This window comes from Apis florea, unplaced genomic scaffold (genome assembly GCF_048593485.1).
Source record: "Apis florea isolate Af1SG1 unplaced genomic scaffold, ASM4859348v1 contig_2508_pilon, whole genome shotgun sequence".
NCBI lineage: Eukaryota > Metazoa > Arthropoda > Insecta > Hymenoptera > Apidae > Apis > Apis florea.
Window position 1 is genome coordinate 269,498 of NW_028256599.1, and position 20,311 is coordinate 289,808.

At 35.6% G+C, this 20,311-nt stretch overlaps 1 protein-coding gene across 1 annotated transcript in view; it reads left to right on the top strand.

Annotated features, from left to right (window-relative positions):
- The window catches only part of LOC100865516 (uncharacterized), a gene marked incomplete at its 3' end in the record, with an annotated part of 114,193 nt that overhangs the window by 3,917 nt on the left and 89,965 nt on the right, over positions 1-20,311 (top strand). Inside the window, exon 2 of the mRNA XM_012491873.3 lies at positions 5,548-6,073. Coding sequence (XP_012347327.2) covers positions 5,830-6,073 — 244 coding nt within the window. The remainder of the gene's footprint in view (positions 1-5,547; positions 6,074-20,311) is intronic.

The window sequence follows — 20,311 nt, forward strand, 5'->3', positions numbered from 1 at the left end:
TTCACGTGTGTGCACGAAATCGAGCACTATTCTACATGTTATGAAATTCAACTAACGAGAGGGAAAATCATGCATCGTGGAATGAAATAACGTTGAATATATATTTTCCAATTCATTTTTCCTTCTCGTCTCTCTGTATTGGCATTTTTCCAATAACGTGTTTACCTTTCGTGAATCAACAGTTTTCTTTTTTCCCCTCCCCCTCAACCGATTCCAATTACAGGATCATTTTCCCAGTTCCGCCAGTTTATATGAGTCTTTCTCAATGCTCAGCTTTAATTAATTAAAAAAAAAAAAAAAAAAAAGAAAAGAAAGGAAAAAAAGAAAGAAAGAAAAAGTGTTGTTAGAAGTTGGAATGGCTACCCCAGAAAGGATACTCGAAAGATTTTTCTTGTTAGGAAGCGAGTTTCGAGTGGTTGTTTAAGTCCGCGTTCCGCAAACGCCAGGGCCTTCACGTTCCGTTTTATCCCCCCTCCCCCTCCCCTCTTCTTCTCTTTCCCTCCATTTCGCTCTTCCTTCCTTCCTCCTTTCACGGATCGTTTCTTAAGTAGCGGGTAATTAAAAGTTCGAACCAACCACGATTCACGGGTGGAAGGATCAGGGCGCGAAGCTTGCTCGCCTTCCCCCTCCCTGGTTCACGAGTGACACCGAGGAGTGCAGTAACTCGTGACTTTCTACCCACCCTCTTGTTTCCCTTTTTTACCGATCGAGCTTTTTGTCGAGAAAGTTTCCACCCCGCGCCCGAGGTCGCGACAGGTTCGACGGCCCGATGGGAAAAGTTGAAAAATTCCGACCGCGGTTTCTGAGCGGATGCCGACGGTTGTTCCACAACGTTCTTTGATGTTCTCTCGCCTTCTTCGAATGCTCTTCACCCGGGACCCCGGAAAAACTGTCGTCCCGCTTTTAAAACGGGGAAAACTTCTCCCTCGGCGGTTACCAATGAATTTCGACTGAAAGAGATGAAAGCGCCGCGGAGCATGGCGAGGGATTTAATTACTTCTTTCAGATGTGATTTCTAGGTTAGTTCGTTCCTTTCGACCCAGTACAAGAAATATACGCGATCATTTCGATAGGAAAAATTTTGTTCGAATATTTTTAACAAGTTAATGTTTCGTCTGATAATCGAACGTCACTTTTGTGATTCTTCAACGGCGATAATAGGGGAAGCTTTAAAGCTTTAAAGAAAAGCTTCGATTCGTTTATCATAAATTAGAAAATTAACGGAATATTTAATTGTTGTATCGTCGTGATTCGACGTGTGATTTTTCAATAATAGTGATGAGATGATAATACTATAAGGATATTTAATAAAATATGCGGAGAAGCTATACGGGTTTGAAAGAGGATTGGAAAACGTTCTTCATTGGAGCATTGCCCTCTGGATAAGTGGGGGATGCGTTAATGGGTTTCTAGTTATGTGGAAAAACCATTAAAACGTTTTCCACCATTCGAAGAAATTAATTCCAATTGCTATTATCGCGGCTAGGTTGAAAAAGGGTGCCTACCACTCTAGCTGGTGATCACGGTGTGTGGGAAGGGATACCATTATCGCCACCGCATTTTCTACCACCACGGAGAAATCGCGAATTCTTTTTTCGTACTTGGCATTCTCTCGCGCACTTATGGAATAATCGAATAATGGAAAGCAATACGATTCCTATTCTAATGTCATTGATGTCCGTTCCAATTAGATTTTTATGAATGAATGACATAGGAGAAATGATAATGATACCTAATATGGTAGATATTATTATTGGTGAAAGGAGTTTATTATTCAGGTTATGAATTGTCTTTTTTAAAAATATATTATTCTTAGTTAATAGTTAGGTATATATAAATGTATGTAGACGTGATAAGATGTATAAAGTATTTTTCTTCTCTTCTGATATTTTATATTCTACTTCCATACATTTAATTTTTGTAGTCATAATATGTTAATTATCAATTAGATATTCAAATTTTCCAATTTTTTTTCATAAAATATATCGATCTTTTTTCAACAAGGAAATTGTTTTTATTGAAATTCGAATTTAATAAACGGCTCGACTACGTGCTCCACAAACGTGCCCCGATATTTTTATAATCGATCGTAAATATTCATTTTTACACCGGTGGAGGATAAAAATAATAAACGTTCGAACTGGAAAATGAGCGTGACGATACCTTCTACCCTACACTTCTCTTTGTTTCACGGAACAGTAATTTTTACATACATTACGCCATATTCTCGATCGATACGATCTCTACTTCCCTATCGTCTAAGTCCTTAATATCTTGAATCCCTGATATTATCCTTCTCATCTCGTCCATGCTTCGAGAAATATAAAGATCTTTCATTGTTATCCTCTCTTTCTCATTCCTTCCCTCCCTGTGACCCAGTTAAAGGAATAAAATTGCCCACTAAAAGAAGCTCATTAAAATATTCTTGAATAAATCGACGTTGCCTCTTGCTAACGAATCTTCAACGATTCCCTCCAAGATTCCAAATTATAACCAAACTATAAACAAGAAGGGGGAAAAAGATATAAAGAAAAGTGGGTCAACGATCGAAAAGTTCATCAAAAGACGAATCAACGGTGTTGAAAAGGGGATACAAATTATGTATCCAAACTACAAAAAAGAAAAAAAAAATAAAGAAAAGTCATCGATCGATGGATGCTGAAAAGGGGGGATACGAATTGTAACCGAATGAATGAGAAAAAGAGAAAGAGAGAGAGAGAGAGAGAGAGAGAGACAAAAAAAATAGAGAAAAGTAAAGAGAAAGTAGGTCAACGCGATCGAAAAGTTATGGGTCGACGGATCAATGACGCAGGGAAAGGGGGGTACGAGGCAATTTGCGAGGCGCAACTTCCGAAAATCCTAGGATTTCAATGAGTGCGCCACAGCTGCTTAGAACGAGCGAACGATGTAAACTTCCCTCGGCGGAAATTCGCGTGACAACAGGAAGTAGTGTCGTGGGAGGGTGGTCGAATATTTACGAAGACGGAAATATATTCTCGCGGAAGTAAATTCGCCCCTTCGGAAAAGCTTCGTTTCACCCTGCGTCCCTCAAACGTCAGCTCGGCCAGGGAAACTCCCATATAAGCTTGCGGTTTCATCGTATCGTAAAATTACACCGAATGCGAGATGCACGAGGTAGCGAACATCAAACACTCGTGCTTAAGATCGGAACGCTATCGAAGATGGGCGAAGAGATGGAGAGAGAGAGAGAGAGAGAGAGAGAGTTTTATGACATGATTTATTTCCGCGATTCGATAAAGGGTGCGTTTGGAGAAGGTGGAGGAATTTCGATACTTTGCTCGTGTATTATTTGTATATAATTTAGTGAGCTGCGAGGTGTTGAGAATTTATTATTGAGAATTTGTTGAGAGATAGTTTTCTTAAAGGGAGATTTAAATTTAATCAGTTATATATCATTGCTTTGAATTATTATTATCATTAAATGAGATACGTGTTTCTTGTTAGTATAATACTTATATAACAATATATAATTATTTATTATAAATAAATGATTAACGTAGTTTACCAATGGAATCTGAAAATTAGTTTTTCATAGAGTAAAATATAACTTTGTATATACGTGCCAGTAATGTAGGTTGATATATCGATATATCAGGGGACTGGAATTATTGCGGGCATTAATTAAAGGAATTTGAGAAACAAGAATTATGCCGCAAGTAATGGGTATTGCTGAAAGAAAAATATATATATATATGAAACTTTATTCCACCATTCATAAAAGTATACATACATTTTACTTTTACGAATCGAATGATAAATTTTTAAACATTCATTTGTATAAAACACAAAATAATTATCACTATCCGTGCTCCAAAAATAATAACAATTTGTAATAAGTATCGGTGTATTTCTCGATGTATAAAATATTTTTAAAATGGATATTATAAAAAATCCATTATCCAACTTCCAATTCAATATCAAAATTAATTTATCATTCGATCATTAACCTCGTCGAAAAATTTCATTAGTTTCTCCCGTTTTTGAATCCGTCAAAAAAAAAAAAAAAGAATTAGACAAGCATAATTTCCAGAATTCCATTCGTAACGATGGAAGTGGGACAAAAATTTTAATTGGATCCCGTTACCCTCCTCTCCCCTCACCGGAAAATATAAGAATCGAATGAAATCTGGCGTGCATATGTCATTCATAAAGCGGTCGGCCATGATCGTTAGAGCCGCTGGCCATTTAAAACAAATTCACGCCGTGGTTTTTTCATCTCTGCTTTTTTCCCCCCTTTTCGTATCTAGCCAGATCGTTGTCGGTCTGATCTGTTTCGCAGTCAACGAATTCCGTACGCGTCCGTGTTGGAACATCCGGTGTTCCGACACCAGCATCGATAAAACTAGCTCAGTGACGTTTCTGATCCGGTAAACAACTGGCTGGCACTATTCTTTGTTCAACCAAATGCCAGTTTCGAAAACGATGAACGGCCGTCCCATCAGTGCTCTGGCATCGATCAACTTTACTCTACTTTTTTCTTTTCCTTTCTTTTTTTCTTTTCTTTCTTTTTTTTTTTCTTTTTGTAAGAGAGATGACTCCAATGCGGAAATTGTCACATGTTAGGAAATGAATTCTAATGTTTGTTGTAGAGATATCTTTATTTGGAAAAATTCAATTCAAATTTTATTCAATTGTAACTTTAGGAAATTTTGAAGAATTAGATCCTCGAATCTATAATTTTGTTTGCATTTACATTCCTAGATTTCAAAAGTTAAACCTTTGGTATTTTCATTCAAACTCTATTTTATTCTAATTTTGTCCATGAAGTTTTGGAATCAATTTAATTGCTTTTTTTATCTTAATTTTCTCTTAGGATATTTTAAAAATTTAATTTTTTATTTTTTATTTTCTAGCTTTTTCTATTTTTATTCAATAATAAATATTACATTAAAATCTTTTTCGTTTTCTCCTTTGTGAAAGAAGATTATTTATTATTCGATCTTGAATGTTAACTTTCATTTAGTGTTTTAAAGAGAATTTTCAACTTTCGACAAAGTTTACAAACCTCTTCTCTATCCAATTATTTATCCGCGATTTTCGACTTTCGTTTGGTGGGAATCAGTGCAGATCATGAAAATTTTCATTGTGTATTAAATGGCACTTATGGGGTGGTGGCACATGATGGTCACTGCAACCCCCAAGAGAAACACGATAAAGTCAAACTCGACGGTACCTCGATAACTCGCTTATCGAAGTTGGATTATTCGCTTTCATCGAACGAGGGCGACTAATCATCAGTGAAATATTTTAAATTTATCGTGAAAATCGAAATTAGATAAGACACTTTCACTATTAATTATATTAATTATATTAATGCGTTTCGCTGATTTTTCTACAATCTCAAAATTTTATAACGAGCATCAACAAGTTTTACTAGCCAATCTCTTTCAAAAGATTTTCAATTCAATCGTGATTAGAATATCCTTATTAAAGAATTATTAAAATCAAGAATAACATAAGTGTAAAGTCATTGTATGCATGGAATGCAAAATAACTACTAATTAAATCTTCATTGTATTTTTCCAGCATGCTTAATACACCAACGAATGGAATGCTTCGAGAGCAGGATTTCTTCATCCACACGATGATGGATACGTGAAACTTTGAGTGCGACAGTGAATCCGGGCAAAATAGGACAAAAAAGTGTGTATCGATAGATTCGTGGACAAATCGTATAAGAATGTGTCGAAGTTGGCGAGAAGTTTCCAGTCGAAAAGAAAGGAGAGGATCGTTGAGATCGGCGAGGTGATTATCCTTGGGGATAATAGAATGTCTTCCTGAAGAGAACGAGGAATCTTATAGACGAAGATGTGCTGCTCGGCCGGCCCTGGTGGTATCAGATTGACCAGGTGTGGTGTGGTATGCGGAATTGCAGCGCTCGCAGCACTGAGCACAGCGCTTCTGGGTCCTGCTTGGCTTCATACCGAAGAGAAGTTGAATCTGAATCTTCCTCATCTATCACACAATTTCGCCAATGGTGTGAGCGTACGTTTCAAGTTGGGTCTGTTCAGGGTCTGCCCTATGATCGTGAAGCCTGCCAATCTGACAATCCGTGAGTAATTGTATCATCGTTTCCTTTTTTCTTTTTCTTTTTATATCGTTACAACTTTTCGTTAAAATATCGATGTTTCGAGGTAAGAATTAATCCTGTAACCACCAGATTATTCTATAATTCCAATTCAAGTTCGATTCAATTTTTAAATTAGAAACAAAGGAGAGTTACGATTAAATTCATAGAGCATCGTATTAAAAATTGAAAGGTGTAAAAAATAATTTTATTCTCACAACGAAATTTTCACTTCATTTCCAGTGTTCCTTAAGGAACAAAGAGCAAGATAAGAGGAAAACTGTTAGGATTACAAGACTATCTGCATTCATTAAACTCTTATCTTCTCTACTTAGATCTTGCTAATTAAATAGTTTGACAGGATAACGCGATATTTTCTCGTTTTCAACATTCATCCTTCTCGCGAACATTACTCGAACCAAAGCTTTTTTATTTTCCGCATTAACTGTCCGTGAAGTTCAAGCATAGAACGTCTATTCAAAACTCTTTCTCTTTTTAAAGAGATTAGATTAATTTCCTTACGATAGTAATTTCGATATCTGAATATAATATCTTTATAATCCATTAGTTTTCGTTTTCTTTTATAATAAAAAAATCCACCACCGCCTTTCAATCGATATCGTTCAAAATTTAAAATTCACTTTTGCACAGTAATTCAATTTTTAAAAGAAATACATATCGCAGAATTACACTCTCGCCTCAGACGAATTTCGTTCGCCATGGAGGAAAGCCAAACATTGAATCCCGACAACATTTCCAAGAGAGGAGAGACAGAGGGAGGGAGGGAGGGAGGGAATAAAACGTCGACGACGTCAATCCCTAGTAAATCATCCAAGCCTCCCTCTCCCCCTCCCCCCGAAACTCTCCGTCCGTACAGATGATGTCTATCAGGCATTTTCACAAAGTCAATATCCAGTCGAGTTAATCCCGGAGATCTCCCCCCGGTTGATCTTGCAGTTGAACAGAATTTCATCCCGAAAACTTGCTCCTTGGTAAGTTCAACACCACGACAAATATATAGAAAACATCGTCCAAAGTTCCCTCTTCCGTTTCCTCGAAGCCCCGCAGTGGCAACTTGGACCGATAGAAGAAGATAGCTGGAGAGGAACGGGGGGGAGGGGGGAGGGAAGGAGTTTCGAGAACACCTTTATCCAGAGACTTGGAAATTTTCTGTCGGCTTTGCGCCGTTCCCCTCTTATTCCACGAGGGGGGGGGGGGGCAGGGAATCCCGAAGATTGCCACCGCGTTTGAACTTTTCACGAGGGGGAGGGAGAGGAGGCGCGATGTCTCCCAGAGAGGAAATCTCGCGTGAGGGGGGATGGGTCGCGACAGGCGAAAGGATTTTCAGGGACGGGCGTGGAACGAACGTAAAAACAAATGATAGTGGCTGTAAAGCGGGGTCTCGAGGAAAGGCATGGGAGAGGAAGACGGTTACAAGGGTGGTTGCAACCACCCGGACGATGACAATTTCTTTTTATTTTCGTTCCATCTCGTTCCCTCCGAGGGAAGAGAGGTCTCCATTTTTATCTTCCTCTTCTCTTCTCTCGTGGATCTTGTCTTCTCTCCGTCCGCTCTTTTCTCTTCTCTTTGCTTCCTGGATCTAAGATCTTTTTTTGCCGCCCAATCTGTGCGAAGATCGTTTGTACGTCTTCTATAGGCGTGTCGATCTTGCGCGAGTTTGTTTTCGTATTCACTTTGGCAAGAACGAATAGGCTCGTAAAATGAACGATTGAGTATTTATTTTATGGAAGAAATTATGAAATAAATAAATTTAAATTTTATTTTTTTAAGGTAACTTTATTACGATACAATTAGTTTTTATTTGAAATTATAAATTTTTAGAAATATAACGTAGATTATTCCGATTAGGTGAGGTAATCTTAAATCATCCAAGTTCTTATCGATTCTTAGAATTAAAATTTGTCATAAGAAATATCTTAATCCTCCTGTCTCAACAAACTTTCAGCATCTCGTGTTAGTAAACAAATAGGATTGTCTGTTGTACAGTGTTTGAGAATAGATTTTTCCTCGTGCAAATATTTTTAATTCATTCCTCCAGCATCTTCAAAAGATTCTCTTTCTAATTAAAAACGACACTGCTTTGAGCTTTCATCTCGTTAACGCCCATGTAAGGGCAATCCCGTGCACAATGATGCCGAAACTTCGGTTAATCTTTTAAGCCGGATAGCCCAAGTTTCGCGTTTCATTCGTTCGTTATTTTCTTCTTCACCGAGTGCTCACCAGGAAACTCGGATCTTGAGTTTCGATGAATGGAAGGGAAACGGGAAGGGTCAGTCCGTGAAAGTTGCACAAGCGAGATCCCCTTCATCCTTTCTTCGTGTACGTATTCCCTTGAGGTCTTGTCTTGTCCGATATTGCCTCGATTTTTTTCCCCTCGTCTCGACGATCCGACGTACCAACACGCAGCTGTAAGACAAATTCGTTTATAGAAATCAAACGTGGGGGGGGGGGAGGGGGAGAAGTTAAATACAATTGAGAGGAAAATTGAAGATTTTCATAATAAATTATCGTAGATATTAACGTGATATTATTTGGTACGATAAAATAATTATATACATCTTTGCTAATAATTATTAAAACAATTGTTCGATTTAAAATTTATAATAATTGTGGTATAATTTTAGTTTAGAGTAAATCGAGATTTCGAGATGACAATTCCTCTTTTTATCAATGGAATTCTCCATTATTATATTAGAAGTTAATTAGTTAAATTGAAATCAATGATTGAATAACATCTATATAACAACATGGAACGCATTTATATAGATTAATTCAATTGATAATGTCGAAGCATTATAATTGACGCGCCACAAATGTGCGTAAACGGATTAATATCGAATATATAAATTCTTATCGAATCATTCGCAATCAAAATACCAATCATTTCATTATCTATAATTATCCATATAAATTTAAAAAAGTTGAAAATACAAGTTAGACGAATCAAGATAAAAAATTATTACATTGAAGCTACTCACCATTTGCATTTTACCAAAGTATCCCTCGGCATTATCCTCGTGGTCGATGATGTCTTCTTTTTTTCGCCATGTTTTCAACGAAATTCCTTCTCTCTCTCCCTCTCCTCAAACAAGCGAGAAAAGTCTAGCGGAGCTTTTCCCTCCAGTTTCACACGATTAATTTCCCTTATGCGATCAGAGTCGTTAGACCGAGGAAGATAAATCTGACGTGGCGCCTGGGGATTTCATCCCGGCTCGTTAAAAATGGAAATTACCGGCATTTTAAAAAGCTGATCTCACAGAGCGTGTGGAACAGGGTGGAAAAAGTTGGCGGAATTTGGCCAGGAACTCGTTCTTCCGCAAAATCTACCGGCTAGGGGGGAGGGCGGGGGGAGGGGATTCTAACGAGTTCTTATTATCCCTCGTCATCAGTTCCCCTTTTCCTTCCTTCCAAGATGAATTCTTCCATAGAATCGTAGGTCGGTTCAACGAATCATTGGTATTCGCAGGTTGAGTTTCGTTGAATCGAGGCGGTGGTCGTTGACGGACAGTTGAACAAAACGGTCTCGAGATCGTTTCGAAATGATGATGGATCAACGTGAGACATTACCTCTTTTTGGTCTGATCACACTCGTGTCGATCGGAATTGGGACAACGGGTTAGTTGCGGACACGGTGTAGAATACGCGTTAGCGTGATTTAATGATCGATGGATTGGTAATTACGATGGGTTTGATTATACTGGTAGATAGATTTCGGTACTTACGGAGTGGAAAATTGCTGTTGTAAGTCTCGAACGGAGATTTATTAATTATTATATTATTAGAAGATATATTATATTATTGTATATTGTGTATTGTATGATTATGTATTAGACATGGTTTTTAGAAAAATAAATTTGGGGATTTATTTCCCTTCACGCGGTTATTTATCAATTCCTCTTAATTCAATAATTCAATTAAATTTAATTAAAAGATAAAGGTTTGAAGATTTCAAGGTCGATTCTATTTTTATAAATTGCATAGTAGATATTTTTTTATAGACCGATCGATACGTTTTCTTATTTTTTCTATATAAAAAAAAATATATCATATTATACCTGTGTCGTAAATCGATTATATTATAAAATATTTCAATTTTGATTTAGATTTACAATAGTTTTTCTTCACGCGCTAACTAATTTTACTTAGAATTAAAATATTTCTTTTCTAAGTACTTTAATCCTTTTTTTTTCAAAATTAAAGTTGAAAAAATATAGAAATTACTTCGATCTTCATTCCATCGTTCAACGAGATATTTTTCTATTTTCTATCTTCGAAAGGTTCAAGCATTTAAGGAGTGAGCCTAATTATGCGAAACATCTGATATTTTGAAGGTGTTTGCGTATTTCGCGTTATATATTTGGTTAAAATAGAAAGTATATAGAGTGCTTTGATGTCTCTGATTATACAGCGTTATTCGTATTAATGATCGGCATTATGTGTTGACTGCAATGTTAAACCAAATTCTATGTCACGTATTGATCTAAATCGGATACAAGGGCGCACTGATTGGCAGACCTGCGAATGATTAAACCACGCTAATTGACCGATTACCGCAATTTCGTGTCAACTAGCGTAATGGTAGTCTTTAAAGTAATCAAATTACGTCATGAACAAGTAACTAAGCTACATATCGGTTTACCTACATTTCGCGTGAAAATCGCATAGCTGGAGATTAATATTGCGGATAATATGGAATCCATTATTTTCTATTGTTCCATAGAAATTCCTGAATTAAACTGTTTAACGGACAAGCAATTAACATCTAAATTTTATTCGAGAAGCGAATTTAATTTTTATTTTGAATCAAAATTGAATCGCGGGTGAATTTGAACTGAACAGTAGAATGAAAAAATGTACTAAATGTTCAAAAATTTTCATAGCTTTCATCTTATCGATCATTTAACTTATTCCTTTCCTTTTTTTTTATTTGTTTGATATAATAATCTCAATCACAAAAAATCTTTCGAAATTCGAATTTTGTAAAGATTTCATTCAAAACATCTTTTTATTTTTATTATTCTTGACTTGAGAGTCAAGATCAATTTATTCTTAAACAGTATTTTTTCCAAATCCTCAAAACGAAATCAATGTAACAATAACAATAAAAAAAAATCCACTTAATTTCGTCATCCAATTTAGATTTTCGATACAGAAGAGAAATTTCTATAATTTTCTACATGGACAGCTAACGATTGGTTTCCAAAAAAAAAACTGTATAGCTTTCTCAGCAGCTGTTTCCCCTTTTACTCGAAACGTAAACGGCTTCCGATAACGTTTCTCAGGGATCAGGGACAAAAACATTGACAAACGACGTTGTGATATTATAAAACAATTGATGAATGGCTCGATAGCCAAACGGATAGTGGTAAAATATAGCGCGTGTTTCTTTCCACCACGTACGTAGCAAATCCACCCTCCTTTGTCTTTCCTTTTCATTTTCGCTTTTTCTTCTATCAACCGATCTCTCTTCTTGGCGCGCATCGTGTCAATCTGATAAGTCGTCTCTTCGATGAAGACAAATCGCTCGACATCCATAGCTTTTTGATCTAATTAATCGTCTAACATTCTTGGCAATTGATGTAGATGTTAGGATTTAATGTGAGCTCGAGTTAAATAATGAATGTTTAAATTTTTTTATTCGAATCTTATGTTGGTTTTATCGGAGAAACGTTATTGCGTTTCGTAAAATTTTTATTTTTGGACGATGAACGAGGTGAAAAGAAAAATTTTGGTAAAATGAGATAATTAGATATTATATTCTTTGAGTTAGACGGATTAATGGTTAAATTGTTAATGATTCGGGTACAAGAATGAGGACGTGGGCAAAAGGACATGATCATTAAAAATTCGTTTTGACTTTAGGTTGCTTTGATCGTGGAATTTAAGGGTAGGAGATGGTAATTTCTTGGTAGAACAAATTTTGTGAGAATTTCAAGCTATGTTGGTATACGATATATCGGTGTACTCTTTCACTTAACCTTTTGAGAGTCAAACAGCTCAGGTATTTGATATTTTATATTTAATTTTTTTACTGTTAAAAGTAGAAAATAATTGTAGAATATCGAGTTCAGCTGTAAAATAAGTTTTGCCTTAAATCTTTGTATCAAAATAAAATAATATTTTAATACGATTTAATCATTATTATTCGTTTATTTTGTAAAACGATTTTTACCATCTCTTGGATCAAAAGTAGATCAAAAAGATAAAATTCATTTCTAAAATGTCAAGTTACGTGTGAATTATTCTACTTTATGTTTATGACGTCTAGAAGAATACAACGAGAAGAATTAAGGTAAAGTTGCAATTTGCATTTATATTGAAGTTGAATGAAGAAACTTTTATTTGGTAGAATGGAACTAGTAAGAAGAAAGTGTGAAGCTCGAATAGTGAATGCAGTCTGTCGAAAAAAGTTTTGCAATATTTTAGATTTGAGCTAAAATTGAACTCGTGTTTGATTCACAAACTGTTCAAACTATGAAACCATTTGTCTGTAAGTTTCTAATGGTGTTCTGTCAGGGAAAGTATATGTCGTTGAATATCTAAGCGAGCAAAGAGTTCTTAATTTATTTAATAGATTCATTCGTGGTTAAGCTAGATTAGGTGAGCAAACAGGATACCTTAAAAATTATAGCGTTCCATTTAATACATCAACATTGGCAAGTATACATACAGATATGTAAAATATAATTTTATTTAGAAAAATTTTCTTTTTACGAGTATAAAGTTGTAGTTTTTTTCATTTTATTTCTTTCAGTTTTAGAACGTATAATCTGTCCAAATAATCATCAGCATATTTAAACATACCCACCTCGTGCATACACTTTATGTTATTTTCTCCAATACAAATTTTTCACCACGAATGCAAAAAGATCCCAACAATTCCTCTGAGAAGAAGAGACATTTTTACAATTATCAGTCTCATTGTGACTGCTCTCGTTCGCTCTTTAAAAAAATATTTGCCCCACTGTTATCTTCAACCCTTTATCCTCTTCTTCTTCGCTCAAGAAAAGAAATAACCCTTTCGAAAAGAGTTATTGACCGTAGACCCATTGGAGCTCAATTTAAATCGTCTAATGACTCTCTCTCTCTCTCTCTCTCTCTCTCTCTCTCTCTCTCTCTCTCTCTCTCTCTCTCTCTCTCTCTCTCTCTCTCTCTCTCTCTTCCTCTCTCTGCGAACAAAAAGGAGATTCGACAATATAAATCGCGACTGTCTCGACACTGCTCCGCCACAATAATGAGATTATTTGTAATTCCAGCGCCGACTGATCAAATCTTCCTAATTTCCTGGATCTTACCCGCTTAAAATTCCGCTCGCGGAACGGTGTCCGCCTTCTCTTGGGGGAAAACGCGCCCAAACGAAACGACTCTACCTAGGACGGAGGTAGAACTGTTGCGGAAGAAAGCTTTTCGTTGCCAACACTGAGAGAGAGAAATAAAGAGTGTGGGAGGGGAGAGGGGCGGGGGGAGGGCTTAAGGGAGGAAAATTGAAAATAAACGCGCAAAACGCTAACGGGGCCGTATTAACTTCTAACGAGTGCTCTGAATACTCTAAATTAAATCGTTGAGCTGCTGAGAATTCGCGGATTCGAGTAAAATTGAACCTTAGTCCCGGATTTAGCTCTCCTTTCCTTTGGCAGTTAGTTTCGGGGGAAATAATTCCGTTTAGTAGAAGTTTGTAGATCGTAAAGTTTTTGTTTATTTTTCTTGATGTTGGGGAGAGGATAGTTTGATTATATTTTTCCTTATTCATTATTCACGTTTGCAAATCGCGAAATTTTTGTTCCTTTTTCTTGGAAGAAATATCGGAATTCGGAAATATAATATCTAACGATAATATGTATATCCTTGTTGGTGATTCTAAATTATTTATTAGGTTTAATAATTGAAGAAATATTGTAATTTCATTATTATTATTATTGCAATGATAATTTTTGGCAAATGTTTAAATTGCAATACAAATTCATTTCCATTAATTTCAATTTGTAAGTAATTGCGCGAAGTAAAGTTATAATATTGACAATATTTGTAAATTTGATTTTCTATGCACAGTATTAATTAGCAATAATTATATTGTATAATAAAATTTTAATATCGAATTTCGTTGCATGATATAAGTATATTGCGTGTAAAATAATCTATTAGTCAGAAACTTAATTAATTAACAATTATTGGGAATCAATTATCGCACATTTGATTCAAGATTAGATCCGGTTTCGTTATTTGTTTTGTTTATTATTAGTAATTTCGATAATCGATAATTTATATATTTTTTGAATGATCGATTGGCTCGAATAGTGACAAACGTTTCCCTTTACCTCGTCGCAAATATAACTCACTATTAAAATTCAACTTATTTATTCTTTCTTATTCTATATATATATATATAGAATACATGAAAGCTTACAAACTCTTTGCTCAAGAAACAACCGCAAAGTTCCGTCAAGTTTCTTCCTTTGTAATACACCGGAGGAACAATGGTAATTTACAACAAACTTTTCTTGTTGCGCGCAAAATTAAATCGGTGTATAGATGCTAAAAACTTCCTGAAAAGTCCTCGGTTTTCTTTCCTTTCCCCTTCTTTTTATTTTCTCTTTTAGAGTTTTTCGAGCTTACATTTTTCGTTCCCCCTCATTCACCAGGAAAGCTTCCTTCCCCCAATGACACGATACCCACTTGAACTTCTCTTTAAATCGAGGAAATAGTGTTCCTCCCTTATCTCCATTGTTTTTCCTCCCTCCGTTTCCTTCCCCTCCTCCTCCTCGATTTTTTCACTCTCCTCTCCCGTTGTTTCTCGTTATCCCCGATCCATCCGGTCTCTCTGTCGCGAAATCCTCTTTCTCACCCCTCCCCCCTCTCCACCTCGACCTCGCGCCAAAGCAATTTAATCAAAGTCCATCCCTGTTCCGTGTCCGTCCTATCGGTCTCTCACCAGCCGAGGCTTTTCTTTTATTTGCGCACGAGCTTGCGGCGATCCCCGCTTCCTCCTCCTCCTCCTCCTGGGCTAGTTGTTACTCCGGAAATTTGAATAATCCTGTCCATAAGCCTCGTTAAATGCCGGCCAATGAAATTTGATGTTGATCGTGGACAATATGGCCTCTGTTAGTCACGCGATTACGCGATTGCAGTTGTTCGGATTATTTAATTATTGGATACTCGTGATGGAGAAAAAAGAGAAGAGGATGAAAGAAACTTCGAGAACGTGTGAAATTAATTTTGTTTCGCTGAATCTTTTTTTTCTTTTTTCTTTTTTTTTTTTTTTTTTATTTCGTGAATTGGAATATTTAAAGTATGTGGAAAACTTTTAAGATTGCGATCAGTTGAAAAAAATTGGTCAAAAAGTTTTTTGATCCTTGGGAATTTTGAGCATTTGAAAATAGTTTTTCTTTTTTGTTAAAATAAATTTTTTGGTTAAGGTAAGGACAGAGATTGTGAGTGAATTATAGTTTTTGAATTTTCGATGAATCGTAGGAACAAAATTTAAATAAATTTTAATTGCATATGTTATTATATGAAAAAATGGCAGCAGGGAAAATTAAAGTATTAAATATGTAGTGTAGAATTTTGCGAAAAAAAAAGAAATTTCATTTTTGAAACTTGGTTAAGACGGTATGATCCTTTCATCTTTTTGTGATGAAACGAGAACGTAAAAAAATGTTTTGCGCAATTCCATCGTAAAATTACATCCGTACATTTTGCTGAGGGAGGGAGAGGTAGCGTTATGCCGGATAATAATATTAAAAAGAAAGGAAAAATGAAATGTTAAGCGGGCTGCTCAAAAATGCTTGATTTTTTTCTATTTCACGTGAAATGTCGGATAAAAGTATGCATGCACAATTTTGAGGTTTCACATTTGCATACGTGAAATTCGGGCAATGGTGCTCATCAATTACACGCATGAACATGAAAAATTTCTCTTTTCGATCTTCGTTTCGCTTTCCAATTTTTTCGCTTTGATTTCTTTACGATACACGTGTAACACACACTCGTCCAATATTTTTACACGGAATGAATTTTAAATGTACTAATAAAAAACGAGTAAAAAAAAGAAGAATAAATATTACACGTGCAATAACCAATCATTCCTTTTTTCACAAATTCGTGAGAAATATTCGACACGTTTCTTTTCATTTGATTTCACTTTTCCACGAAATAACGTATATATTTTTGAAGAATTACCGACCAGTGTTACCAGTTTCAGGTGATGAATCGAAACGTCGTTAATTAAGAAAAAAAGGGTGAAAGAACAATTTACGAAATTGGACGACTCGCGTTGATTGTTGTTTTTCATTTATGAGATTATCCCGCCGCAAGGATGAATTAAAGCAATTTCTGGTTGCCGCAATAGAACTAAAAGCTTTTCTCGAACCTTCATCTCGAAAGCTTTCTTCGTTAAATATCGTTTCTGACGGTGCGTCTGCCACTTAACTTCACCGTTAACGTCGAAACCAATTGTTATTGACACATTTCCTCGAGGATAAACATGGCATTGTTTGACCGCTCCTTTGAAAAAACTTTATTTCATTTCCGTCACGTTTACCCTCCTCGTGGACAATTCTCGCTATAAATCAGATGTGGCGAAGTTTACTTACGTGAAAAATCTAATCCCAACTCCTTCAATCTTCCCCACCCGCGCGACTTATTTCTGGAAACAATTTCATCGGAAAATTAATGTTGAAAAAGTGATTGTTGCGATATAAATCTTACAAATCGATTTCGAATGGATTCTTGAATATAATTCTTTGAGGAATTGTAAGAATTTTAATTAATTTCGCTGTTTTTTTTTTTTTAAATTCAAAGGAGAAATCAACGAAAAAATGGTACCAAAGAATTATATTTTTTCTCGCAGCAATCTGTGAAAAAAATTCGCGAAAAAAAAATTCTTCCCACGAAGGTAAATTCCACAGATTTATATTCTAATGGGAAAAATTTTATTGTACATTTTTTTTTTTTTGCTCGTTTCTGGACGTAGAATAGCCTCTGCTAGCCAAGAATTATTAGCCAGATTTGCACATTTTTAATCTATTTCTCTGTAGATAGAATTATCCTGTTTGTGGTAAGCTACTTGCGTATCGTAGTTATTAACATTTTAAACCTTAATTAATCAGATTTTATTTTCATTAGGTATCAGACTTTTTATAAAATTCTTATTAAATTCTTATTTACCTGCCACCTAATAACCACGATGTAAAAATACTCGTTCCAATCATCGTACATGAGAACTGTTCAAATTTGCGCGAAGCCAAATAGGAAAGAAAAGGAAACACGAGTGTCTTATCATCCGTCCTCGTCATATAATTCGGATATAAACGTTTGGCCGACACGTTGGAGCGAAATCAGAGGCGAAGTCAGAGGGAAATTGGATTCAAACGGTAGTCAATGGTGGTAATTCTGGATCGAGCTTAACACACTTGACGTTTCAGGATCGATGTGGCGTCGAGAGACCATCTTTCGGTCGGTGGTTTCGAGAAATCCAGGAAAATCTGCGGGATTTTCTTGCGGCATTGTCGCAGACAGCCGGGGAAAAAGGGAAAGAATGTCGCGGGCATAGGAAGACGGAGGGGGTGGGGGCGAGTAAGCAGCAAGAAACTCGGATCGACTGGGTGATGGGCCGGTGCCATGTAGCAGATGTTCGGTGTGCTTCTCGTCGATTCGAGAATCGACAACCTCTCGACACGGGAAAACTTTTTTCGACTTACCACCTGATCCTCTGCTTCTATCCTCTACTTGATTTACAATTTTGGAAAGCTTTCAGCGTAATGGCCGTCCATTGGGGTAAGCTTCTGCCAACTTCTTTCGTAAAAAAAAAAAAAAAAATTTATGCCTTTGTGCGGTTAGTCTCCATGCTTCTCGATTCGTTTTAATTTTAGGGAAAAGCCATCGATGATAGATTTCAGTGTTTCTGTTGAATTTCAAAATTTGAATTGACAGAGGGAGAGAGAGAGGGAGAGAGAGAGAGAGAAAGAGAGACGAAAGTTATTGTCGGTACATTTAGGATAATAATTATGCCACGAACATCGCGAAATTTCATTTTTCTTTTTATTTTTTTTTTTTTATTTCGTTTCTGGTATAATAGGTAAATAAAGATCTTCTTGCCGAGGGAAATTCTTATTAGGGAAAATCTTGTTACAATGAAATCTCGATTAACCTCGAGACCCTGCGAATAATCGAGACCTGAGGGAGAATAAAAAGGCGTATTTTGGGCGTGGAAAATGAGCTCTCTATATTATACGGCAGAAGATACATGCTCTTTTTTACAATGTAATCATAGTTAAGTATAATCTATTCGTATGAATTGGATTATTATATTTCAATTATTGCAATTGCATATTTCAGATAATTTATAAACTATCGTATTTTTAGAAATAAAGGAATATATTTGGAAATTGAAAATCCATTTGATCACAGAAACGGAAGATTTTCGGCAGTCAAATCGTGAGTTTCAAGCGAATATAAAATGTAGTGGCTAAGTACGAACCGCTGTAAAGCATTTTGCATAAATTGGCAAGTTTCGGCCAAAAGCCACGATCGATAAATCAATCCAATTTCTACATGAATATTCCAGATTCAAAACTTTTCTCATTAATTCCCGACTTAAAAACTCCTGTCGTTTCATATAGCTCACCAGTTTGATTCCACAAAAGGAACTTTCCAGTCGCAGTTTTTACAATTAAACTTGGACGAAACAAAAATCGAAAATTTCTAGGTTTTCCAGGTAAATTCTGGAAAACGTGAAATATGAATCGATTCATGGACGATTCGAAAAATCGTGCTCGCACAAAACGATACATCAAACATTCAAAATTTTCTTTCCATTGTCTCCTATTCGAAAAACATTTCCATACTCGATTTCCCATTCGAACAAATTTGATGATCTCAGAATCGAGATATCGCACCTCATAGCCGAAAGGATTAGACAATTGCATTGTGCATAGACATTTCCTCCCAACATTATTTTCCATTCAGAAAAAATTAAATTTCCATACTAATTTTTCGTTCCACGAAAGATCCGATCGATATGGATCCGTATAGATTTTCCACGAACGCTTTCTAATTATTAGTTTGAAAAGGGAATATCAGTACGTGCGAAATTTCGATGATATCCACGAGTGTGAAACGGTCAGGGCGAAATTTCGACGATGGAACTACGTTTTTCGTTCAAATATTAGCACTGTGAAATCAGTGTCCAGTGTATCTCGAATGTGGGGATCGTAAGTTTTAATTCATTCATGAATAGGATTGTCTAGTTGTGAGTTAAATAGGCTAGATTCGTTTGAGTGGAAGTTACGAGTGCGAGATTATGGCGATGATACGGATAAATGAAAATTAAATGGATGTGTATTTAACAACCGTGAATGTTACGTGGAAATTTTATGAATATTTCTGTCTTATCTATATATATATATCTTTGTCTTTTAAGAGAATTTATTAAGATCAAAAAAGAACAATTCTTCTTTTTTCCATTTTTCGATTCTAGTTATTTTTAATATTGAAATATATTTCATAAATTATATCGCTTTTAAAACGATATCCGAGAAAAATGATTTTGTACGTTTCGTTGGAATCAAATTAGTATTTCTCTGAGAAATTGTTATTAGACGTTTTATTAAATTGATGAAGATTGTTCTGTGTATATTTTCAGATCGATATTCGTTAAAGATTGATCAAGGAAAATTTGTCTCGTGATCAAGATATGTTAGATTCATTAGAATGGATGTGAAACGCCAGTCGTAGTATAGACCGTTGGTAAACATTCATTTGCAGCGTGTACTTTGCTGACTGTGTTCGGTTTATTTTAATGCATCTTCAAACGAGGATAACCCTGCTAGTCTTGCTGGTCTTGAAACAAGATTAAATTTATACGATGACTGTTTAACTTATAAGGTGAAACCACTTGCAAATGCTTTAGTTTAATTCAACGATTTGATTCCAATCGAATGAAAGTTTCCTACCATTTTATTTTCGAAGCGAACGGAACAATGAAAAAGTAAGAAGTTATTGTTATACGTTAATTTTTTTATCTTTGTTTTGCACACAAATATCGTGTATCGATATAATGATAAATATTACGCCCTAGAGGAGAAGAAACAAGAAGTTTTCATTAATTTTCTTTTCTTTTCTCCAAGAAACAAAGTTGAAATTAAAATTTGCAATGAGAGTTATCTTTAACGGAAAAAATATTAGAGAGTAGGTTGGCATTATATT